The sequence below is a fragment of the Eptatretus burgeri genome, chromosome 13 (assembly GCF_056783735.1).
Source record: "Eptatretus burgeri isolate ZD-2024b chromosome 13, Ebu_testis_v1, whole genome shotgun sequence".
NCBI lineage: Eukaryota > Metazoa > Chordata > Myxini > Myxiniformes > Myxinidae > Eptatretus > Eptatretus burgeri.
In genome coordinates this window covers 31,368,591-31,394,113 of record NC_140973.1, presented here as the reverse complement: position 1 = coordinate 31,394,113, position 25,523 = coordinate 31,368,591, and the positions used below count along the sequence as shown (strand labels likewise).

At 43.4% G+C, this 25,523-nt stretch overlaps 2 protein-coding genes across 7 annotated transcripts in view; one reads left to right on the top strand and one right to left on the bottom strand.

Annotated features, from left to right (window-relative positions):
• Nucleotides 1–1,718: 1,718 nt before the first annotated feature.
• On the bottom strand, nt 1,719–4,443 carry LOC147014184 (uncharacterized). 2 transcript variants are annotated; one of them, XM_085851943.1, is made up of 3 exons: nt 2,823–4,443; nt 2,086–2,664; nt 1,719–1,953 (listed from the first exon to the last, which is right to left on the bottom strand). In XM_085851943.1, the coding sequence occupies exons 1-3, from the start codon at nt 3,108–3,110 to the stop codon at nt 1,945–1,947; spliced, it is 876 nt and encodes a 291-aa protein (XP_085708069.1). In that variant the 5' UTR covers nt 3,111–4,443; the 3' UTR covers nt 1,719–1,944. The 2 variants fall into 2 exon arrangements, with proteins under 2 accessions (XP_085708069.1, XP_085708068.1); XM_085851942.1 differs by having other exon boundaries at nt 1,719–2,664; nt 2,823–4,442.
• Nucleotides 2,392–25,523, top strand: part of LOC147014182 (macrophage mannose receptor 1-like) — a 99,300-nt gene continuing 76,168 nt past the window's right edge. For 3 of the 5 annotated variants that reach the window (XM_085851937.1, XM_085851938.1, XM_085851935.1), the window contains exons 1-5: nt 17,925–18,082; nt 18,857–18,999; nt 19,437–19,548; nt 24,743–24,906; nt 25,142–25,238. In XM_085851937.1, coding sequence (XP_085708063.1) covers nt 17,983–18,082; nt 18,857–18,999; nt 19,437–19,548; nt 24,743–24,906; nt 25,142–25,238 — 616 coding nt within the window. In that variant the 5' untranslated portion in view covers nt 17,925–17,982. Of the gene's footprint in view, nt 2,413–15,885; nt 16,006–16,617; nt 16,661–17,924; nt 18,083–18,856; nt 19,000–19,436; nt 19,549–24,742; nt 24,907–25,141; nt 25,239–25,523 lie in introns of those variants that run through there. The other 2 variants (XM_085851939.1, XM_085851936.1) reach the window with 2 other exon arrangements.

Here is a 25,523-nt window from a genome sequence, read left to right as displayed (position 1 = left end):
ATTTGAATCCAAGGTACCCCGGACTACAGAACCCGCAGCTTGACCGGGAAGACAATGGGAAATGCGACGTTGTTCCAGGAGCATGGCGAGAGGGACGCACGCCACTTGGAGGATACGCAGACAGCTACTGGTAACAACACTGCCTCCAAGGATGGGAAAAAAACAGAGGAATTTCCTAAAGCACTGGGTCAACTCCCCAGCTGGCACAATTCCATGGCAACAAAAAATGCTATAGATATGTGTTAATGCAAAAGTTCATGCAATAAAGGGCCACAGAGGATTTAACATTCCTCTTGAAATGAACATCGTTTCTGTTATTTATTACAAAGGACAAATACAAAAGGGAAGACACCATAATGTATTGGCTGCTCTTCCAGCACCCTTTTTCGGGGAATTTCCATGACTGCCTTTCCCAAATTCCTTTGTCAAGCGTAACAGCTAAACCACTGGAAGGATTCCTATGAAATTTGTTACGTACGCCCAATATATGTGTGAATCGTGTTCTTTCCAATATACCACCAAGGGTCCTATCAACGTCTTGTCAACGGACCCTTAAATTTTTCCGAAAAAAAATAACTTAAAAAAATAAAAAGATTCTGTGCGCAATCTATCTATGTCCCTTCATGCCAATTTATAGCCTTAACCCCCAAAAGGGCTAGGAGGACATAGGTTATGGCCCAGTACATTTCTAACAATTCAGAAATGCTAAATTGTTAATATGTTGAAGAAAAACATTTTGCTGTTCATGGCACTTGGGTGAATGGTGTGCAATGTTGTTCTTTTGTGCACAAAATTTAATGGTTGCTCTGCACACCTCCGTTGCTTCGGAACAGCTCAAATACTTTATCGAAAAACGTATAGTTATTGTGAGCTGTGCAAAATAAAAAAACACCTCCAGAAGTAGACCTCCGAGGGGTCTTTTTAAAATAAACAAGGACAAATGTGTCCAAGTGCCGCGTCTTAAAGGTTTTGTCCTCACCAGGACAATAGGGAAAATCATTTATTTATATAATTGAAGGAAAGAAAAAATAACAACTACCAAAAAACCGTCACGTGGCGTCGCCTCATGCCCGTAAATGACGTTTTTCGTTCATTTTAAGTTGTAAGTATATTTACGTAATTTAAATATACTAAATGGAATAATCTTTTAATTGTAACGCGAACTTTCCCAAACTTGTAAGCAAATTTCCGAATATATTTAAAAGTCCACGATAGACACTATCAAAAGGCAACCTCAATGTGACAATGTGTGTATGTGTCTGGTATTTAAGGAGATCCGGATCGTGTATGTGAAAGAGCCGTGACGTAAAGGTTTTGTCTTCACAAGAAGAAGAACAACAACGCCGAGCTCTCCATGAACCACGGCTCGCAAGCGAGACGCGACTTAAAATGTGAACAAGGAGAAAGTGTAACAAAACCCTATTAATAAAAAGTGTTTTAGCGAATAGGCAAATGGGATCACTATGGCTGACATTTGTCACGGTCCCTTTGGATACATGCCTATTATTTCACAAGGCGGGTTTCTGGCCGCAAACTAAGAGGGTTGTGATGAACATATTTATTGTGCTAAATTGATTGATACCATGTAAATGAAAAGGGCAAGTGGCGTCGGGCAGCTCCCAAAGTAGAGCGAGCAGCGATGGCGCCTAACGGATTTATATTTAGCATTATTGTTTATGAATTAAATATTAATAAAGCAACTTCAACAAAAATATAAAGACTTTGCTCAATTTTTATTCAATGCTCTGTGAAATAATTGAAAAAAAGAGTACAGTGGTCGAACGAATATAAAAAATGGCACAAATATGGCCCAAACAATGTATCTGCCAAACTTGATAAGTAAACCACAACACTGTCACTGTATTTACTTGTTCTTCTCAGGTGGTGGAGGTTTGTTAAGCTCCACACAAGGGGTGCTTGCGACAATCAGATCGCTGGTCAAGTTCAGCAGTCCTGAGAAGCCAGAGATATCGACATTACTCCTACTGCGAATGTGTCCAACTCGTTTGGGGACTGGTTCAGTTATTGGGCAGCCGAGCCTATAGCATCAGATGCAGATGCGGAGCTTGGCTGCTGTGTACTCACTGGGGGAGGAAGCAAAAAGCCATGTCGAGGGGGACGAGGCGTCATCAGCTGCCAGTGTGGATGCTGCGAGTGTGGGTCCACATTGCCGGTAGTCTGTGAGGCCCATGCTGACGCAGTCGATGACTTGTTTCCCCACATGTGGCGGGGTGGCTGGTGCGTAGCTGTTGCTGCAAAAGAGTGCGTGAAAACACGAGCAGGGACGTTGTGGGCCGTCGGACACTCTTCCTCTTCACTCTCCTCATCCAGCAGCACATTGAGGATTTCGTTGATGCCTGACCTTGCCTCCCGAAACTTGTTTTTGGACATGCTGAGCAGGATGTCATGCAGGTATTTGGCGTACGCTGCAGTGGCTGTGATGGGTTGAGGTTTTGCGAGAGTTTTGAGGAGCTCCCCAGACTCGTGTACCCTCTTCTCGAGTGACTGCAGCAACTGGTCATTGTCGTGGGCACGCTTCCCCTTGCCCTGTGCGGATGAATGTGGGACAGGGGAAGGCGTGCTGTCTTCATGGACCATGAGCTCTGCACAAGCTGCCTCTGCAGCGGCGAGGTCCCCGCTGTGTGCCGCTATGGTTTTCTTTATCTGCAATTATAACAAGTGTATAGTAAATGACAATGCCAAAATTTGAGGCAAATGTAATGCTTTGTTTTAATATATGAAGAATTTCCTTACAGATCTTTAGTACAATAAAAGGAATGGGGAAAAAAATAGTATCCATAATAATATGTGCTTACACTTACACTATTGACGGGCAAAGGACGATGACGGACCACAGGCTTGAGGAAGCTGAAGTTTGCCTTCACCCACTGCTCCCTCTCCGTCAGTTCGGTGGTGCCGTCACCGCACTTGCTCTTGTCGAGACGGGTGTGGGTGTCTCGCAGAGACTTGAACCACCCCTGGAGGTGCTCCACAGACTTTCCCATGGCCTTGCCTTGATCCTCCCAGACCTTTACCTTCTTGTCCACCCTTCTGTAGTCCGTCTTCTTGATGTCCCAGATGCATGGATTGTCGCGAAGGAAATCGCACATGAGCTGCTCCTCTTCGAAATCGAGACAATACTGTGTCTTCTTGGCCCTCTTCTTCGCAACGACTTGTGGAGGGATGTGGAGGCCTCGCACGCAGCTATCGATGCCACCGACGATGCCGGAGAGGCGTTGGAGCCAGCATCCTCTCCGTCGGAGGTTGAGCGTGATGGGGAGGGTTTTGGTGATGATGGATCATCCTTGCGTCGGCGTCCACGGCCACGGCCAGGACACTTATTTGCAGCATTCTTCAAACTTTTTCTTCGGCCTGACGAGGATGTTCACACTTCGATGTCTAGCTTGGCTATGATTCCAATTGTCCATCGGCAGTGTCTATTTAAAATAGTCGAGTTTGAGCGTTTTAACACGTTCAGAAGAAACGCTTCAAATTTCCAAACCCCAGCGTCAAAAAACAAAGGCGAGTGACAGCAATTTAAATCGTTCATTGTAAACAATGAAAATATTTGAGTGGTACAGTTTAAAAGTCGTTGAGTGTAAAAAAAATCCAATTGTTGAGCGCAAGCGTCTACTTTCAATAGTGGAGATGCAGCCATTTAAATCGGTGAGTGGCAGCCTATGAATAGCAAACCCTACGTCACTGGCAAAGATAAACTGCCGCACGATATGGATAAGTTAGGCTATCGTTGGGCATAGTTTGTGAACGCCGGCTTCACGATAATTATTCTTTGGTATACCGTAACTATAAGTTATCGAAGCGCTCTATGCACATTATTAGTTCATTGTGCATTTGTCCAACCCGTTATGAATAGACCTAAATTGTAAAAACAAGCTATAGCTCATTGTTGAAAAAGCCCCATAAAAAATTAGCCGCAAAGAACTTCGAACAATGGTGAAAAGATGTCTCCTTCCCGTGGACACGCGGACGCAAGGAGGATCCATCATAACCCACACCCTCCCCCTCACACTCACCTACTACTGCCAACATGAACAAACTACTACTAATACTAATACTAATACTAATACTGATACTGATACTGTTACTGCTGACATGGACATAGACTCAAAAAGGACTCGAAAACACTGTTGGGTTCCCCTTTTATGAGCAGCATTTTTATATACCAATTCCCAAAACGGCTGGGAACACGTCTTTATATGGCAGTTGTAAGCTAGAAACACGTTCATTTTTTTTTTTTTGTCGACCGGAAGACGTCATTGGAATACGTCTACATACGTCGATGTGTGTTGGGACTACGTAAAGAATTGGTTCAAAGCACGTCAAACATAAGTTAGAAATAAGTTTCGCGTAAAAAAGACATTACCGCGACGTGTTTCGACTTATGAGCAGCTTATAAGTAGCCTTCGTGGACGTGTGTCAGCGTCCACATATCGTGTGTAAAACTTATCCCCACCGCATGCGGAACGTGTGTCATACGCCAAGTACGTCGTAAAATTTTGAACATGTTTAAAATTTCTTGACGTACTCTACTTACTACGACGTATGATAGTGTACTTTACCAATCTTACTCATACCGTATTTGACGTGCGCCAACGTTTTAGACACATTTTTCTTAGGTCGGCATACGCTGGCAAGATCGCCAAGGTGTGACCGCGATGTTGTCACTTCCATTTCTACGGCAGTTATGATTCGAATCGTTGTGCGTCAGCCTTTTAATAGGCTACGTCACGACATCGTCGGTGATGCGTGCAACGCGCTATGCCTAAGTATCGTTGGGCATAGGTTGTGTAGGCCGACAACAGGTTCAGCATTTGTTGGTATAAGTTATCTATAACACAACGAAACGTTCTGTGTCCGTTACTAATGCGTTATACATAAGACCAAGTCACTATGAATACGACCGAATCTTTAAAAAAAACATCAAAAGTTCAACGTAAGCCAGCGTTTTACATAAATTTTAATACGTTGCCGTCGCTGGCTAAAACGTCAAGGTGTGACTGGGCCTTAAACAAAATTTTTGGAGCAGTGGGGATGGTTTATTGAGTGTCGAAAAGATCATGCTTTTGGATGGGGGATGATTTGAAATGGTGGTGAACAGCTGTCTTGAAAACCTGGAGGGAAGAATTACTGTATATTGAAGAGATCGAGTGTGGAGGTGGGGGAAAAAAAAGAGGAATTAGAACGTATCAGGCCCAGTACCTTTTTGAAATATCATGCCATACAGTACTATATCGTTTTCTCTCAAGGGTGAAGAATCACTTTAAAAATTAAATAATTCTCGCATCCAGATCCAGATTGGGATCTTCACCAAAATCGGACCAATTCGTCCTTGTGACAGACCCAACCTGTCCACCAAGTTTTGTCCGAATCCATCTACATCTTTTTGAGATATCATGCTATATATCATTTTTATCCCTATCTCTCAATGGTAAAGAATCACTTTAAAATTCCAGTAGTCAGATCCGTATCTGAATCTTCACCAAAATCTAATCAGTTTGGCCTTGTCACACCAAACCTGTCCACAAAACTTCATCTGGATCCGTCGACAACTTTTTGAGATATCCTGTACACAAACAGACACGCAGACAAACAGACAGAAAGGGGTGAAAACATAACCTCCTTCACCTTCGGTGGTGGAGGTAATAAATAAGTGAAGGTGAACAGTGGTCTTGGATTTAGGTAGTTTTATAAGGAGGGTGTTGCCTGTCGACCATATGTGTCCTGCGGATACTGTATGCATCCTGGAAGGGACAAAGCATGGAGCGGGAAGATGGTGTAAGACCAGAAATGAGGCCGAAGAAGACAGAGGCCACCGACCTGTCGGCGATGGCAAAGTGATAGGCCCATCATGAGGGATTCCAATAATCTTTAAAGCCTTGGTTTCCATGGCATTAAGCTGAGCAAGATGTGAGGCAGGGGAGCCAGCCCAGAGAGGAGAGCAATATTCCATCAAGCTGTGGATGAAAACCTTGTCGGTGGATCGGAGCTCAGGTGTGCCAAGGAAAGACTTTGCATGACAGAGGATGCCCAGTCGGCATCTGCCTTTGTAGGCCAACCTTTAAATGTGGCTTGCCAAAGAAAGTGAGACCCAATAGTTTGAGTGACTGAACATCTATGAGAGGGTTGGTGGGAAAGTAGATGGGAGGGTTCACGGTACAGTCCTTTTGGAGAGAGAGAGTGAATCTGTTGGCTTTCTCAGGATTGAAAGACATATTCCAAGTGTTTGACCAGTTTGTGATTTTGTTATGGTCTGAGGAGAGGGAAGAGACTGCTGCCTCTCTGTCAGAAGGATGAGGGATGTCATGACAGAGTATGGAGTCATCAGCAAAGAGATAAAGAGGATTTTTCATTCAGAGAGTTCATGGACGAAGATTCGGAATAAGTTCCAACAGTACGTAATTCATAGACATAGAAAGGGTGCAAATTGCATTGAAACACTATGAAATTAAGAGACATAGGAGGGTATCCGTCTCCGATGGGTTCAAAGATGTTCCACCTCTAATGAGCAATTTTTTGGAGTGTGGATAGGTAGAAACGGAAATTAAACGTAAAGTGATGATGTGGACCATGACACGTGGAACATATTTACCTTATAGACAACGGTGGTCCGCTCGGAAGGTTCTTCTTGAGGAAGTTGTCATTCAAACTCCTGAGTTTCACTATCAGCCATGATCTTTCTTGGGCAGCCCACCATGAGCTGGTGGCAAGAAATGTGATGGCCATAGCTGGTTTGTTCTTTCAGAAATGGGACAGCCACAAAATTACTTCCAGGAGTGGACAGCATAGAACGGAACTGGATTTGTTGATAGTAAGGAAGTGATGATAGTTGTAGAGGATCAAGGATTGTAATGCAGTGTAATGTCACCATCCAGCACAAGCTGTTCGTGTTTGTTATACGCATGAGGAAAAGGAGAGCTGTTAAGACCAGGGGTCGGAAGATGATTAGGTGATGGAAGTGCAGATACAACGTCACCGTGGAGTACAAGGAGAGGTTGAGGGCCAGGTATGAGGAACTTGGCAAATAAGCCAGAGGTCTGGAGGAGGAGTGGAAGAAGTATGGATGGAGAGGCAGTTTGGGGAATCACAGAAGTTTTGTGTGGAAGGATATCAGGAAAGGGTACATCGTCGATTCGGGGTAGAAATCAGGTGTGGTGGACTGAGGAAGTAGTGAAGGTAGTTGGGAGAATAAGGAAGCTTGGAAGAGAGTATAGAAGATCGAGGATTGAGGGAGACAACCGGATGCAGGGTTGCTGTATCTGTATGGGCAAAATAAGAAAGCAGCAAGGAGAGCTGTGGATAAGGTGAGGAATGATATAAAAGAGGAGGTGTTCAACAAGTTCGAAGAGAATGGTGGCAAGAACATGATCTTCAAATTGGCTCGTCAAAGGGATGAGGATAGTAAGAACATGAAAGTGGGGGGGGCAGTGATTAAGGATGGTGCCAGGAGTAGAGATCATGAAGGAGGAGGAGATGCAGACAGCAGTGAAGAGGATGAATAAGGGAAGAGTGCCAGGCATTGGCGAGGTGTGTACAGAGATTTTAGCAGTGTACAGAGATTTTTAGTAGACCTCTCGCTGCTCTTTTTAGAGCAGCGAGAGGTCTCCTTTGGGGCTCCCTGCTGACGTTCTCAAAGCTAAGTTTCCGGTTGTTATTTGTCCCGTTTTAACTGTTTAATTTTCTCACCTACATGTTACTGTGTTGCTAGTTCGGTTTTGTTTCAAAAATCGTGCTATTTTGTGAGTATTTTTGTCGACGTTCTTACCTGTGCTTGAGGCCTAGGCCTAGGCTTGAGGCCTACCGGTTCCACTCGGTGTTCGATCGTTTTTTTTTTTTTTTGTTTTTTTTCTCCCCATTACCTTCAATTTCTATCCTCCCCATTACCTTCAATTTTGATCCTCCCCACTTTCCAAACATCCCCCATTCTCCCAACTAATCTCTTTCTTATCTCAACCAAAAAAAAAATACCCTACAAAAACAACAACACGCTCACCTTCTCCCGATTCTGCTTCTTCTTCTTCTTCCTCTTAACTTCCTCCTCGTCTTCTTCCTCGATTTTTTTTTTTTTTTTACACTTCCATGACCTAATCTGTTGAACTCTCTCATACATTATTTTTAACTACAAAAACGATCTTATAATGCTTCATCTTCCTCTCTCACACATGTGGTACTCTTTACTGTTTCACAATGCACTACTCTTCTGCTATTTTAACAGACTGCTCTCATTTCGACCTTTCCTTCATTCCTTGCCTAAAAAATCCAACTATTACAGCGGTTCTTCTCTCCATGCTCTGAATTCGCCTTCATTGCATCCATCAAGAATTGTGTTAAATCGCATCTCTGACCTAAAACTTTTAAAAACCACAGTTTGCAATGGATGCTTGCTTTCCATCAAACATTCTTTTTTTCCAACTTCAGTGCCAACTCACCCCCCTCACCCCCCTCACCCCTCACTCTCACTCTCAAAGCAACCATGCCACTCTTCTCCCTCCAAGCCTCCCTCTCACCTCTCTCAAAAATTCCCCCTCACCTTTCTCCCACCTTTCATCCCCCTCACTCTTCCTTCTCAAAGTTGCCCCCCTCTCATCCACCAACCTGCCTCCCTCCACTGCCCTCTCACCTCCATCTCTTCACTCCACCTCCTCAAATCCTCAACTGCCTTCTTCCTTGTCTCTTGTCCCCCTCTCCCCCAGCACCACAGAGCCTTTTCTCCTCCTCATTCGGCCCCCTCCCCTCGCTGTTCTGCAATACCCCACACTCCTTCAGCAACCCTCCTTACCTGCCCCCTCGTCCCTTGTCCTACCCTCCCCCTCCCCCTCCACCTCCTGCACCCAAAGCCTCCTCCCCTTCCTCTTCATTAAAAGTGTGGACCTCAAATATCCGGGGCCTTTGCTCAAACCTTTCAGATCTTTCCATACAGGTTGCCACTGACAAACCAGACATTATCTGCCCAACAGAAACTTTCCTCTCCCAAGACGTGTCTGACTCCCAAGTATCTCTCCCTGGCTACTCCCTCTTACGGTATGACAGACCTGAGCCTCGTCCTGGTGGAGGTGTTGCTCTCTTCATCAAAGACTCTATTCCTCACTCTCCATGCACTGCTCTCACTCCCCCATACCCCCAGGAATACCTCTGGCTTCGGCTTCCCCTCCACTCCCACCTCATGTTTATATGTGTACTGTACCGTCCACCGAACAGTGATGACTCCATCTACACCTCACTATCCGAAAACATGGACCATCTTCTATCTTCTCATCCAAACTCTCTCTTCCTCTTATGTGGTGACTTCAATTGTCATCATGCCAGTTGGCTAGGTGTGGGTACCTCTCTCACCTGCCATGGCACCTCAGCAAAAGCTTTCTGCGACTCATTGGGACTGACTCAATCGGTCAACTTCCCGACCCGGATCTCAACCAATGGTACTCCATCTCTTCTGAATCTGATTTTGACAAATTTCCCTGACAATATCTGCTGCTCTTCCTTCGCTCCAATTGGTTCTTCTGACCACGTCCTTGTCAAAGTGGACATCTCTCTGGCTGTTATCAGAGAACCACCTCACCGCCGTCGAGTCTGGCATTTCACTCAAGCCGACTGGCAGGGTCTCCGAGCAGCCATCAAACTTACAGACTGGTCTCCTATCACTACTTTCTCAAACATCAACTCATCCTGGGAATTCTTTCAAAGAAACTTGCTCTCCCTCATGCACAGATTTATCCCCTCTCGTGTTCAGTTGTCTTACCCTTCCTCCCGCCCTTGGTTTACTGAAGCTTGTGGCGAGGCAGTTGTCCTGAAACAACTTGCCTTTGCCTCATGGAAAGCAAACCCAACTGAGGGCAATCTCAGTTCTTTCCACAAAGCTCGGAACAAGTGTGTATCTACCCTCAGGAGAGCCAGAAAACAACATCTTTCTCATCTCAAGTCTGAACTCTCAAACCTCTCTCCCTCCTCAAAATCCTGGTGGCGTTTAATCAAATCTGTTTCTGGTGTATGTTCCCCCTCCATCCCCTCCCTTACCTCAAATGGCCGCACTGCTGATTCCACACGTGATAAAGCTGAATGTCTAAACTCGGTGTTTGCAGCTAAATCTTGTGTCCTAAACCCATCTCTATCTCTACCCACTTTACCCAGTCGCACCCAACTGTCCCTGGACTCTGTATCCTTTTCTCCTGACAAAGTGGAGAGCTTGCTTTCAAACCTCGAGTCAGATTCTGCAACCGGTCCAGACGGCATCAGCCCACGTGTCCTCAAAGCCTGCTCTTCTGCTCTTGCTCACCCTCTCTCTGTTCTATTCACCCTCTCATTTGCCCAAGGTCATCTGCCATCTGCTTGGAAATCTGCTAACATCACTGCCCTGCATAAAAAAGGTGCAAAAACAGATCCCTGTAACTACAGACCAATCAGCCTTCTCCCAATCATCAGCAAGGTGATGGAATCCATCATCGCCTCAGATATGAAATCCTTCCTCTTCTCCAATGGCTTGATTTCCAATCATCAATTTGGTTTCAGACCAGGTCACTCTACCCTGGATATGCTGCTTCTGCTCTCCCATCAATGGATGGAGGTCCTCAATACCAGACAGGAAATCCGAGCCGTATCCCTGGACATATCACGTGCTTTTGACACAGTCAGGCACCCTGCCCTACTCACCAAACTCTCTTCCCATGGTATTCAAGGCCATCTCCACTCATGGCTCGCAGACTTCCTCTCCTGTCGCAGTCAACGTGTGGCCCTAAATGGAGTTCTTTCATCCCCTCTTCCTGTGCAGGCTGGAGTTCCTCAAGGTAGCGTTCTGGGCCCTGTTCTTTTTCTGGTTTTCATCAATGATCTCTCGGACTCTCTGGAAAATCCTCTATTTCTCTTTGCCGACGACTCCACCCTCTGCAGTACCATCTGTCATCCCTCAGACCGGCAAGCAGCAGCTTCTTCGCTCACTGTAGATCTGGATAAAATCACAAACTGGTCCAACACGTGGAACATGTCTTTCAATCCAGACAAATCTCACACTCTCACTATGTCTCTTCGAAAGGACCGTTTACAAAACCCCCCAATCCACTTTCTCAACAATCCTCTGGAAGAAGTCTTTTCTTTCAAGCTTCTAGGTCTCACTATCTGCCATGACCTTTCCTGGGAAAGTCACATTTCCAACCTCGCCTCAAAAGCCAGTCGCCGACTGGGAATCCTCCGTCGTGCTAAGTCCTTCCTCGGCCCTCTTGAGCTCCTGACTACTTACAAAGCTTTTGTCCGTAGCCTGATGGAGTACTGCTCTCCCCTCTGGGCTGGTGCTCCTGCCTCCCACCTTTCTCAGCTTCACGCTGTCGAAACCAGGGCATTTAAGATCATCGGCATCTCCCGCAATGAAGCTGAGTCTTTGGGCCTCTCACTCAATCACCGCAGGTTGGTCTGTGGTCTTTCTGTCTTCTACCGACTCCTCTCCAGCCTTTCCCCCCCTGCTCTCTCTGTGATTTGTCCCCACCACATTTCCACAGGGCGCTCAAGGTCCGCCAACAACCCCCTTCTGGTAAAACTACCAAAATCACTAATCACTGCTCATCTTCACTCTTTCATTCCTCTTTTTTCCCGCCTTTGGAATAAACTTCCTCACTCTATTCTTTCCCATTCTTCCCTCCAGGCTTTCAAAACAGCTGTTCACCACCACCTCTTATCTTCCCCCATCCAAATCCTCGATCTTTTCTACCCCCGGTAATCCACCCAAGCCCACTTCCTTCATTTCTTCTGCTTTCCTTCCTGAAAGTCCCTGAAATGTCCATCTTCTCTTCGCCATGTTCCCCGTCCCATCCCCATCCCTCTCCCTTCCACAGTTCACCTAATGTGTCTGTTCCCCACTGTTTTGTCCCTTCCACTCCCGCCCCTCTTGTCTCATGCCTCCTTGCTGTGAGTTGTGTGTTAGCTCTCATACGAGCCTCGACCAAGGTATACAAAAAAAAAAAGATGATAGTTGTTGCAGGAGAAGTCGGAGTCAGTTGGACAAAGAGGCTGTTGAATGTAGGTATGAGAGAGTGTTAGATTCTGGAGGATGGGAGTACAGGGGTAATTGTACCGATATGGAAGAAGGGCAATGTTCAAGATCCAGGAAGTATAAAGGCTTTATGTTGCTGAGTAATGTAATTAATGAAGGTATTGGAGAGGATTTTGGACAGGAGGAAAAGGAAGAGTGAGGCGTTGGAGATCGGCGAAGAGTAATAGGGGTTGAGAAAGGGTCATGGGATGGCAGATGGGATGTTTCCACTGAGACAGCTGGTGGAAAAGAGTTTGGAGATGCAAGGTGAAATGGCATTGGGACTTGTGGACCTGGAGAAGGCTTATGACACTGTCCCAAGAGAGATGGTGATGGTGACACTGAGATGGATGGGAGTGCTGGAAGCAGAAGTTAGGTTGGTGGAAGGGATGTACAAGGGAACGAACGGAAGAGTTTTGGTTGGACCTGGGATGTCTGAGAAGTTCAGCATGAACATCAGTTTGAGGCAGTGAAGCACTCGGCCAACTCGTATTTATCACAGTGATTCAGGTGGTAAGCAGGAGTGTAAACAACATAAAAGGTATTCTGGGGAGGATGTTGTGTGCAGATGATCTGTTTGTTATGGTGGAGAGTAGATTGGAGATGCAAGAAGTACTGGGGGAGTGGAAGAAGGCATTTCAGCAACATGGGCTGAAAGTGAGTACGGAGAAAACTGAGGTGATGTGGGAAAAGAGAAAATAAATGAACATCAGGTTTGAAGAGAAGATCAGACAGGGAAATAGGTTTGAGCATCTGGGGGGTGGGGCAGTTACCGCCGATTTATATGTCCGAGGCAGTGGGATGAATGTGGGGTGAATGCAAGGAGGAGGGTGGAGAGAGTAATAACAGATATGAAGTTATCGAATAAATTGAAAGGGAAAGTTATGGTGACGTGTGTGATGCCAGCCTACCTTTTCGGTCTCAAAATGGGAGCACTGACAGAGACAACAACAGAGGCTGTATGTTTGCAAGAACAACAGGATCAGGAGTATTGCGGGAGTGAAGAGGGTGGACAGAAGGAGGGTGGATGAACTGAGGGAGGAGATTGGTGTGCAGATGATCTTTGCAAGGAGATTTGCGAAATGCTGACTGGGATCGGCTGAATACTTGGTGTGGAAGGGGGAAGAGAGAATGACAAGGAGAGCATATAGGTTGAGGGAGCAAGGTAGGAGGAAAAAGAGGTAGACTGTGGTTGAGAGGGGAATATTGTGTGAGGAGGGATATCAATAAGGTGGGAGTGTTTGGAGGGTGGGGAGAGATGCTGAGGACAGGGGGAAGTAGAGGAGTATTGTGGTTGAGGCAGGGTAGAAGCTTGGTGCCATTGAACCTCACTCCATATAAAGGGAAGAGAATGAGAAGATTTGTAATATTTGAAAAATTAACAAAATTAATTCTCCTTCACCCAAAAAGCCTGTGGACAACATTTACTTTCCAACAATAGGCCCGATGCCTTTCCTTCAGTTGTTGAGAACAATTGTTGGTGCCTGCTGTTGGCAGTTGACAGGCATGGCCAGAGTAAAGTTATTTTGCACACAATGAAATAAAACAGTGATGTCTGACAATGGTGATGTCTTGCAACAGTTGACCAATGAGTTTCTTGCCTTTAACAGAGATTTTTGTCACTTTCTTAATTGTGTTCTTTTGCTTGCAGACGTTGAGTTTCAGATCCCAGACAAGTTTTTCTATGTAGTTAGCGAAGTCCACATTTGGTCCACATTGGGACACATTATGTAGTCCACATTGGGACATCAATGTAAATGAAATGGGTTTTCCTTACATGTAGTGATATAATCATACAAGCGAATGAGCTTCAACAAGTTCTGTGAAATGAAGTAACAGATATTTACCTCTAAACGTCGATTTTGCATTTCCAGCACATTTGCATCATCAGTGACAATGGAAATAAGTATAAGTAGTGAACTCGCTCCCTAAAAACAGGCACATTAAATACACCAATCATGAAGGATTTGAAGAAAAATGGATTTAATTATTTATTTATTTATTTGCAGGATGCTGAACATAACTTTTTTATTTTCATAACAAGAATGACTGCACTGTCGTCACAACCTGACACACAAATAGATCTATTTTTAACCTTCTCTGTCAACTCAACTCCCTCATCCTTTTTCATGTCCACATGTGTATGTGGTGAAAGCTGGGTTTGAGAATAAAATAAAAAAAATTAACAATGGCTCAGATTACATTTTCTAATGTCTTATGACCTTGTGCTGTGTCTGTCCTGTGTTCCCATCTTCTTCTTCTTCTTTCTGCTGCTCCCGTTAGGGGTCGCCACAGCGGATCATCCGTATGATCCGCATAGTGATTTGACACATGTTTTACGCCGGATGCCCTTCCTGACGCAACCCTGGTTGCCTCTTACGACACAGGGATACGGTACACCTATTTTAACCGGGGTATACACCGGTCCAGTATACTGGTACTCATTTCGCCGACCTCAGAAGGATGACAGGCTGAGTCAACCCCCTGGTGTATTAATTCAGTGGCCCAACGGGGCTTGAACTCAGGACCTTTTGGATCCCAAGCCGCTGCCCTAACCACTGCGCCAACACCAGGCTTTAGATAGAGGCGTGTCTGTCCAATGTTCCTCTGTGAATGAATAAGATTAAATAGAGAGAGGCATGTCTGTCCAATGTTCCTATGTGAATGAATAAGATTAGATAGAGAGAGGCATGTCTGTCCAATGTTCCTCTGTGAATGAATAAGATTAAATAGAGAGAGGCATGTCTGTCCAATGTTCCTCTGTGAATGAATAAGATTAGATAGAGAGAGGCATGTCTGTCCAATGTTCCTCTGTGAATGAATAAGATTAAATAGAGAGAGGCATGTCTGTCCAATGTTCCTATGTGAATGAATAAGATTAGATAGAGAGAGGCATGTCTGTCCAATGTTCCTATGTGAATGAATAAGATTAGATAGAGGCATGTCCATCCCATATTCTCATGTGAATGAATAATATTAGATAGAGGCATGTCTGTCCCATGTTCCGATGTGAATGAATAAGATTAGATAGAGGCATGTCCGTCCCATGTTCCCATGTGAATGAATAATATTAGATAGAGGCATGTCCGTCCCATGTTCCCATGTGAATGAATAAGATTAGATAGAGGCATGTCCGTCCCATGTTCCCATGTGAATGAATAATATTAGATAGAGGCGTGTCCATCCCATGTGAATGAATGATTAGATAAGATTCATAGTGTTTCTGAACAAGGGATTTACTTTATATCTGCTACTTCAATTTTCGTGTGTGTGTGTGTGTGTGTGTGTGTGTGTGTGTGTGTGTGTGTGTGTGTGTGTGTGTGTGTGTGTGTGTGTGTGTGTGTGTGTGTGTGTGTGTGTGTCCCTCTCTTCCGCCTTCCTACTCTGTGATAATAAACCATTTGTTCATAAAAATCTGTGTGTGGTCATCCGAGGTACGGCACTTCACCATTAAGTGCGAATGAATTGGTTTTAAAAATCCGGTAACCGGCTGATTGGGAAACACACATTAAAAGCACTCCTAAAAGAGTTCATTTATCACAGTTATATCAGAATGAGCTTATTTTTCACATGTTTATGAAATGCTTAACCCCAGTATGGAGCCAATCAAAAATTACGTAACACTTTTTTTATGGAGGCGCATACGGGCTTGATTAAACATAACAAATAATTTTTATTTGATATATGATTAGATTTTTCGGGTCCCTCGTCATGATTAACACTTGACCGAAACAAAGCCAATGGAAATCTGATGCAACAATCCCGGACAGTTTATAATCAGCAGAGGCCTACAGGCCCACCAGAAAACCAAGATGGCGGCCATATCATTTCATCTGGGTGAAATGGTGGGTTGAGTCAAGCGACTGATGTGGGTGTGGTCCAGCAGCTGTCCGACTAATGAGTGCACATTTCAAAAATCGACCTCCAACAACAGCAACACAAAGCTCTTGCAGACGTGCGATATCTCGCAGGTAAAAATGTAATCACTTTCTATTCCTGTGCTTGCCTTTCACTATTTTTATGTTTCAGCGACAATGTTCCACAACTGTTTGTTTGTTCACCGATTCTTTAATTTTTTTAATGAGGTTGTATTAGCTTGCTAAACGAAATTCACAGCCATCATTGTGTCTTCTTCAATCCCCCTCCCCATCCCCACCCCACCTTCCAAACCTCCTTTTCCCCATTCATGGTTGCCATTCGTGTGACAAAACCCATCATGACTGTTGTCAGCTGTTTGGCACAAGCATAGTAATTTCGTTTCTACAGTGGTGTTTGCACTTTTTGTGGTTTAAGTTTTTGATGTAGACCTTATCTGACCCAATTTGAATATGAGAATTGGACATTTTGAGAAATCATATTCATAGTTGATATTATGCATAAAAAATACACGACAGCTTGTACAAGATGGCCCATTGTGGAAAATTATGTGAAAAAAACACAAATAACACTTGATTGGTAATATTGTTTGACTTGTGTTTAGTTCGCTGATGCTTTGTAATCCTCTATCAATTTTGGTAACATTTTAGAGACTGCAGTAAGAACATATTGTTTAGATTACACATTCCAAGCTGTTTGTTTTGCAGAAAACGACTGATGCCAAAAGAAATGCATCATTGGAAAATCCATGTACGTAAATGCTTGTGAATTTGGGGGTTTGTGTTTTGCTGATTTCTTTCAACATTGAAATTGCTTGAAAGTATATCATAAAATCTTTTAACATTCGTCCGTTCATTCAGTCTTTTTATTGCTTGCAAGCTATAAATTCCATATCTTAGAGTGCCCTCTGAGATGTCTAGCCTGAGTTTAAATCTCGACCCAGCTATAAACTGTCACCTTGGTATTTGGCATGCTGGACGATGTATCAAAGTGTGTGACGTCCATCCTATGGACTTTTAAGTCAGAGGACCACATCTACCAGCACTTATTGTTAGAAGATGTTCCAGATATCAGAGCATCTTTCATGAAGAATAGGAGAGTTTATCGCCGATACCTTCGATCAAATTCCAAATTCCTGCCTAAACTACAGGTATCAAGTACTCTCGTCTTCTTCAACAGTCCTTCACATATGATCTCACTGCTTGGTATCATATACTGTGGTCCCACCTGGGCAGTAACTCGTACACGATAAACATTCACATTTCAGGTTGTTCACATCTGACGTGAAAATAACCATCTTCAGCTCTGAATGGCATTAAAATGGAAGCGTCACTTTATAGATCCGAAAGCTAAACTGGTCGTTTAAGACTATTTTGAGTTGATTTTCATTTAAAAAAAAAAAAATTCACACTCATCTTTGAAGAGCAAAACTAATTTCATCAAACAAACATTCAAGATTTTTTGTTTTTTTTTGTCACAAGGAGTGAATTCCAGATAATCAGAGAGGTTTAATTTTGTGTCCCTGTCGTGAACAGGTTTTTGTGTTTTCTCTCATCAACGACTTGCACTGTTGTAAGCCTTGTAAACCTGTTGTAAGCCTGTTGTAAGCCTGTCGACTTCTTTTGTACTTAGAGCTATATGTTTTGAATACATGCCTAATGTGTCATATGTTGATACTTTATTTCTTCCACCCAAATAAATTTTTCTAAACACAGTTTACAAGAAAAGAATAGATTTACGTCAGGTTTTTTTTTTTCTGTTGTGCCACTGTCGATGAAATTGTGACTATATTTGTAACCTTTCAGATTATAGATATATCCAGGATTATATTGATGGTCATGCTTTCATTATGTTGTTGTTCATTTGTATAACATCAGGAGAAATCAAAGAAAAGCAATTTTGCTTTAGAAGAGGATCAGGAGGAGGAAGAAATTTGGAAAGTCAGAATTTGGCATGATGCGCCCTACGTCATGCCTTCCTGTTTATGCTTTGCTCACCCTCAGGATAAATGCGGAGATCAGCTCTCTTTATCCACTGACCACTACTTGTGCACACTTTCTTCATTCTCAGCAATGGTTATCTTTGGGTCTCGTTCTTTCACTAAATCATGGCTCATCTGGGACGTGGTACTTCTATGTTTTTGCATTTTTTTTCCAGATATGACTCAGCTGGGTAAGCCGTTTTGTTTTATCTGAACATAGTTTGAGAGGGGAACATGGTTCAAGTTTAATAAAATATACAATGGAGCAAACTGGTTGCTCAATAATGGAGTTAAATTGATGAAATGGTGTTCTTTGCAAGAAAATCCTGATCAAGTGAAACTTTGAATTTTACCAAATGAATCCAACACTTTTCCTGTTTAAAGCAGGGTTGGAAATGTGTGTAATTATTTCCCCTAATTTCGAAACCCTATAATACTGCTAATGAGGTCGATCTCTTCGCAGTAGAATCGATCCGTACATTTGGATGTGCCTTATCAATAGGATTGTGGTCGGATCGCTTGAGGTTGGTAGGTCACGCACCCTTGCCACTTATCCTGTTCTGCACTACATAGTCCTGACTGAACCATCTGATCCTCCAGCCACCCAGGAAGAACTCCAACCCAATTTTTTGTTACTCTTATTTTACATCAGTGGTATTATTTTCCACAAACAAACTGGGCTGATACCTTGATGATCTGTCACTCACACAAACTGCTCTTTCCTTTTTATGAACTCTATTTCAGTCGATTTACCTCTCATCCTTTGTTATTTAGCTCTTCCTCAGCCTCGATCTGAAAATAGAAAACTTAGCTTTGATGTTTTTTTGAAAGATTATTTTTTGTAATGTCTCTTTTGAAGGTTTTGATTGTATGTCTAATGTTGTTGGTAAAACTGAAAGTTAAATGGTTGTTTTTCATTTAATTACAATCTTGTTCTCTCCTTTGTTGTAAAATTGTGTGAGCAGGGGAATGTCACAGTGTAGGATGTGCAGATCCAAAGGCCATCACATGTGGTAAACCCGATATTACGGGACATACTCCTATTCAGCCATCATTGAACAAACCAGAAGGAGGCTGCCCACGTAAATGGAAACTTTTCAACAATAAGGTGTGTTGTTATGATTGTTGTTTGTTTTCCAGTTACTCCAGTACAATTCAAAAGCCTAAGTTGGAACACAAATGTTATTGTCCCTTCATTCTTGATTTGATTATAATTGAGTCTGCATAACCCAGAATTGAATGATTTACATGATTATACGCTAAGACCCATTAAGACCATGAAGCCCCGAAGACCTTTCATTTGCAATCAACCACCTTTCATTTAGTACATCCTTCCATTTACTTGCCACACACAATGCTCCACACAAGACAAGTCCTGGCGAGGGTCTACCATCTCTAATTGCTCTTTCTTATTTTTGCTGCGATATTGGGTGATAATTGAGAATAACCATTTTTATGCATCATCTATCACAAAATGTTTTGCACTTATTGATTTCTACCATCACTGCCCTCACCCCCATCATAATCGCTTCCTTCTATGGTCAGTGCTATCTGTTGCAAACGGAGAAAAAATATCACAAGAGCTGGGAACTTGCACGGGAGTCATGCAAGGAAAAGGGAGGAGATCTCGTTTCTATTGCAAATGTGGATGAACAGAGTGAGTGCTTTTACTTTTATCATCAAACCTCTCTATAACGACCACCCAATGGAAACAGTCAGCATGGCCTTTATAGACAGATGGCCAACATTTCTGCCCAAGTTTTAAGGTGGCCATTTTGTTTTATTTAAATAAACCATTCATTGCAGCAGTGCAGTATATGCACTCTCCACCATAAACAACTGAACATGTAGAATTGGTGATGTAGTTGTTGGATTGTTCCAGCGTTGGTGTTCATTCCAAGCGCTTTTGGCACGGAGGATGTTCAGACAACCTGATTGCAAGTTTCCACTGAATGTAATTGCCTTATGAAATAATCATTCAGCACATGCAACTCATGCACCCTTAGGTTTTTGGAGATGATACGAGGCACTCTGACAAATTCAAAACTGTCTTCCTAAAACACCAGCATGTGGATCCAAAAATGCAGTGGTTGCATTTTTCAACAATCCTTAACAATACCCGAAAATAAGAGGAATAAAATAATTACACACCTTCAAGCAGAGTCTTCCAGTTACCATGCTGCAAGCCTCTTTAACGTGAGGAGAACAACTGTTTATGACCTGATAAGACTTTATCAAGCCACTCGATCAACTAGAGATATCCCAAGAAGGATAACAACTCCCGCTCAGCCCTCAGGACCGATACATTTGACAACCAATTTATGCAATCGGTTTCAAACTGCCCAGAATAGTGCAAACACACTCCCTGGACCTCACAGGATAAGTGCCAACACTGTCTTGAGGCATCAACATTATGCTTGAAGGTCCCCTGCTGTCCTGTCTCGCCTGTCTAGAGCTCATGTCGGCATCCAACCTGTCTATCCTGGACATCATGGCCGCAACTTGCTGGCTCATGTCCGGCAGTGGATTCACTGCCTTGCTGCTTCCTGTGGTTTCTGGGTTTGTTGGAGGTTAAAGGCTACCAGGTAGTGAGCAGGACTCCACCACGCCATCTAGTGGTCCTTCCAACTCAATGTCCATTTGGGTCATGGTGGCGTCTAACCAGTTGCCCCTTCCTGGTTATATTTGTCTGGGCTCGACATTATGGTGGTTTGGTTTAAAAAGAAAAATTGTAACGCATGCAATTTCACTCTAAGGTGTGAGAATTTGCACCTCGGGTTCAATTATCTCCTGACTGACATCAACTGTTACAGCCGTCAGACTCTTCCCAGTAACCTGGTTATAATCCTGCGAGTTGCGTCAAAGCGACTGCAGAAATTGGGTGAGTCTGTGGTCCCGGGCCAGATCACTGTCTTTACACTTCCAATACCTTACCTGTGGGACCGCTAAGCCACCCAAGTTCTACGTCGATAGGTGATGACGTGACTGATCTGATCTTGGCCGAGAGGACCTGAGTCACGTGATGCGGTCTGAGCGGTTTGAACCGCACTCCAACTTTTTATGGAAATCGCCCCCAAAAGGCATAAAGCCACTCGAGGTAAGAGGCTACAGGAAAGTGAGATAAAGTTAAAGCAAAACAAATAGAATAACATTTAAAAAAAGGAAAAGAAGAAGAAAACATCCAAGACACAACCATAGAAGAACCGATACCAAAAAACATTCACAAAAGAGGTGGTGACATTGCCAAGTCTCACCAAGCTAAGCAACCGCAATCAAATATAAGACAAAAAAGACTAGAGCGAAGTCGATGGAGCACCATCAAAAATCCCCATGTTTCTCACTTAAAACAAAGTTGAACGATGGCAAAACGTTCCACCAGGAGAAAACGCAATGTCAAATGTAGAGTGGAAATTATTTTTTTGTTTTGACCCCTGAGACCTTAAGTCCCCATCCCTGGGCCATGATTCCAGGGGTCAAATCCAAAATATTGTTACATATTTCATGCGCCCCCCCCCCATGCTGATTACATATACAAAATTTCATTTCAAAATGTTTCCGTAATTGCATTTTTTGGTATTTGACCCTTTTTCGGCCAAAGGGGACGGAGCCAAAAATGATACTGCTTTTGTACCTTCTTGCCACGTCATTATCATAACGACTAAGTTTGGTGAAGTTCTGCACAACCGTTTAGGAATTAAGAGCATGACTGAGGGAAAGACAGAGACGGACCCAATTACAACATCCCCCCCCCCCCCCATTATGTTTTTTTTTCAAAAAGTGTGGGGATAAATGGATAGTTAAACTCCAAAAGTCTGATGAAATAGGATGAAACTTCAAACATGTAGGAAGTACGAGTTGATATTTCTCTTAAAGCTGTGTAGATCATCGAATGATGGGAAGCCGTTGCAGGAAGTGAATTCCAAAGCGAGACAAAAACGAGGGGAGAAAAACTGTTTGCAAAGCATTGTTCTACACTTTGGATCAGCTAGCGGGCATAGATGTGCAGAGATGACAAACCAAGTCCTGCATCTAAACAGTCATATGGAATGAACCAAGTTAGAAAGATGTGCGGAACAATTGTCATCAAAATATTTGTCGAACTGAGAGTGGCAACTGACCGACGGTGAGAGAATGGTTGAGGCGTTGAACTCTTCTCCACACCAACCAGCTTAACTGTGCATTGATGGAGCCTATCAAGTAAAGATAAGTGGCAGGCTGGTGCTCCAACTCAGATGTGGCAACGGTACTCCACGAGGAGACGTAGAGTTGTCTTATACAGGTACAAAACAGCATCAGGAGGTAAATAACTCAGCGCTCGATAAAGATAACCAACTCACTTGGAGGCACTCTCAACAATGCCAGATATGTACTTATCCCGACGAATGTTAGAGGAGATGTCAAGACCAATAAGACGAAGTTCAGACGACTCTGGTAAGGTTGAAGACTCAATATGCACAGAAGAGAAAGACGTGTTTCTCAAGCAGAACAAGGCCAACAATGCAGTTTTCTTTGCATTGAAGGTTACCAACCAGTCATGCCCCCACTTCAACACATTCTCTAAAGTCTAAATCATTGTCCAGTGAAACTTCAACCTCATTACAAGTCATATTTAGTGAGTTTGCCACTCACGCTTTGAGGGCAGGGGAACTTAGAGATTCTTCTTCTTTTTCCAATAGTCACATGTCATTTTTCTCAAGACTGCATGTGGTAAGGTGTTCTTTGAACTGTCTCGTTAAATCTCTATTAAAACCTCATCTATTTCTTCTTTTATTTAATGTGGAATTTCATTTTTATCTGAAATTGTTTTTATCTTTTACAGTTGTTTTGTGAAGTTTTACTATCAAGTTTTCTTGCACTGTAAAGAGCTTTGAAATTTTATCCTCAATGAACAGTTCTCTACAAGAAACCAATTTGATTGATTTACTGATATTTATTTTATGCTCCTGTCTTCCTTGTCAAAGAAATACGAAATAATAGATATTGAGTAGAGAAATCTTTTAAAATGTATTCAAAGTTTTTTTTTTTTTTTTCGTTCAAAATGGATGCGACAAGTGAGAGTGACATGTGAAAACTTAAATCATCATTTGGTTATTGATCCCTTCCTGATATTTTAAGCATTGCACGTACATTCTTTCCTTATTGTTGGAGCACAAAAACAAGATTGGACATGGAAGGGGATGTAAAATAGGCCTTAATTTGCTGCATTAAGGGAAAGTATGATTGCATCGTTAACACAAGATTCTTCAGAGCCTGCACCGTTCGTCCCAGAGATGGCCCAAACGGTCTTTTGCTTGCACTGCCTTCAGTTATTACTCAACAACGTTAACATTGCCCAAGGTCCCCAAATGGCGCCAAATCGACGACAAACATTCATGAAAAGCAGATGGCTCGAACACATTTTCTTTCCTTTTAAAGGGTTTATTTTGTATACAAAAGTACAGGGAGGAAGGTAAAAAGACGCCATCATAAACCAAACAAACCAAGCGAGTCAAAAGACACAGATTAGAATGGGGAGATGCAAACATATATCCAAGAACAAGAAATAAAAGTGCAAATCCTAACCCACTCCAGGCACCACAGATCACACTTATGCAACAAGTTAAGAATGCAGGAAGGACTTCCCTTTGTATATGGTGTGCAGGGTGGACACAAGACTCGATGGAGCCTGGTTTGGAAACCAGGTCCAAGATGGGAGCCAATGATGAAATTGGTCCAAAGATGTAGTAAACCAGCCATGAGCAGGGCCAACAATAAGTAGCCCCAAGGATGAAGAAAGCCGAAACGGAGCACAGTGAACCAGCCACAAGATGCACCAGTGACGATCTGCTCCTCAACCAATCATGCCCTCTTGGCCTTCTTTGACTTCTCCAAATTAGGCCTCCTCAAAGTGCTTCTTTGCACTCTGTGCACGTGGAGCTCTCCTGTCTCTGAGGTCTTTCTTCTCTCCAAAAACACAGTGGTTCCTTCCCCTCTCCAAAGGCAAGGTGATACCAGCTTGGGTCAATCCCAAAACTTCTTCAGAGAGACTCAAAATAATGTCTGCTTCTCGATTGCTCCTCTGTGAAGCACTGGCTCGTCCTTCTTCCATACGAGGCCTTCTCGGTGTCCTGGTCTCAGTCCTCCTCCCCCTCATGGGTGGAATTCTCTTCTGGGGTGCCACCAACGGGGGTGGCCCCAATAAAAGTACAATCTTTTCTTCCGGGCTCCACAGCCCAATACACCACCATGGTTGGCACACACTGAGAGAGATCGTAATCACCTTTCACACACATGTGACACGTGTGGCTCTGTGTTTGGGAAGTCCACAGCTAGCCCCACCCAGAAACCAGAGCATTTGCACAAACAAAATGAATCTGTCTTCCCTGTCTATAGACCACATATGCTGCCTCCTCAGCATCACATGTAACAAACAACTTACTCTGACAGTTCCCTCCCTGTTACATGGTAAACTAACCTACTCGAAACACATGGACCACACCACACTTAGCATGGTCTATCTCTGGATCCCCCCCTTCACCATGGTCTATCTATGGACCCCCCCTTCACCATGGTCTATCTATGTACCCCCCCCCCCTTCACCATGGTCTGTCTATGGATCCCCCCTTCACCATGGTCAAGCTATGCATCCCCCTCCCCTTCACCATGGTCTAGCTATGGATCCCCCCCTTCACCATGGTCTCGCTATGGATCCCCCCTCCCTTTTCATGCAACAATATTTGTGTGTGTGTGTGTGTGTGTGTGTGTGTGTGTGTGTGTGTTTTTTTTTATTTTTTTTTTTTGAAGGCAGCAGTAGAGGGTATGGTCCCTGTTAACACACTGTTCATCCTTTTTTCTATTTCTCTCTTCTCAAGTGTTCCTGTTGACACAAGTTGAACATGTTGATCTCAAGTCCTGGATAGGGCTGAATGACCTTAACGAGGAAGGAAATTTTGAGTGGAGTGATGGAACACCTGTGAACTACACACACTGGGATAATCGAAGGCCTTCTCCCTCACCGCAATATGCAACATATGAGGTGAATTTGGGTGACACCCTCAGGACTTTTCCAAGAAAACGTAAACCTGAAGGATTCCTGTTTTTATCCACTTTCCCTCTTCTTCCCTAATTATTTGTTTCCATAACATATGTGTGGCCGGATGGCAGTTTGGCCATCAATTTGGTTCTTATGCAAACAAATATGCTGGAGCATTGATTATTTTTTTCTCCCCCATTCATTTTCTTCGTGACTAATTCACTATGTATTATTGCAGAGTGACTGTGTGGTTATGATGAACTATGGAAGAATTGGGTTCTGGAGAGATGAGATATGTAGCCAGAAGCGAGGATATGTGTGCCAGAAGGCAACAGGTACGGCTATAATTTCTTCAAAAGGTCAGAAAATAAATTGATTTGTCAATTTCATTATTGACTATAAATGCATATATATATATATATATATATATATATATATATATATATATATATATATTCCTAATTTCCTTGTTTCAACACATTATGTGAGCATATTGTTACAGACATGGGGAATGTTGGCGAGCCCACCAGTGATGCATCATCGTCATGATAATCGCTAATGTTAGTCGTTGTACTGTTGGCTCCACCTTGGCAGGGCGGGACTTTGCAGCCTTGTACATG

What these genes read in the sequence shown, in the direction of transcription:
- LOC147014184 (XM_085851942.1), bottom strand. Translation starts at nt 3,110, where the DNA reads ATGTGCGATTTCCTTCGCGACAATCCATGCATCTGGGACATCAAGAAG. An exon ending in GTCCTTTGCCCGTCAATAGT is followed by an intron (nt 2,665 to 2,822) that starts GTAAGTGTAAGC and finishes TTATAATTGCAG; the next exon opens with ATAAAGAAAACCATAGCGGC.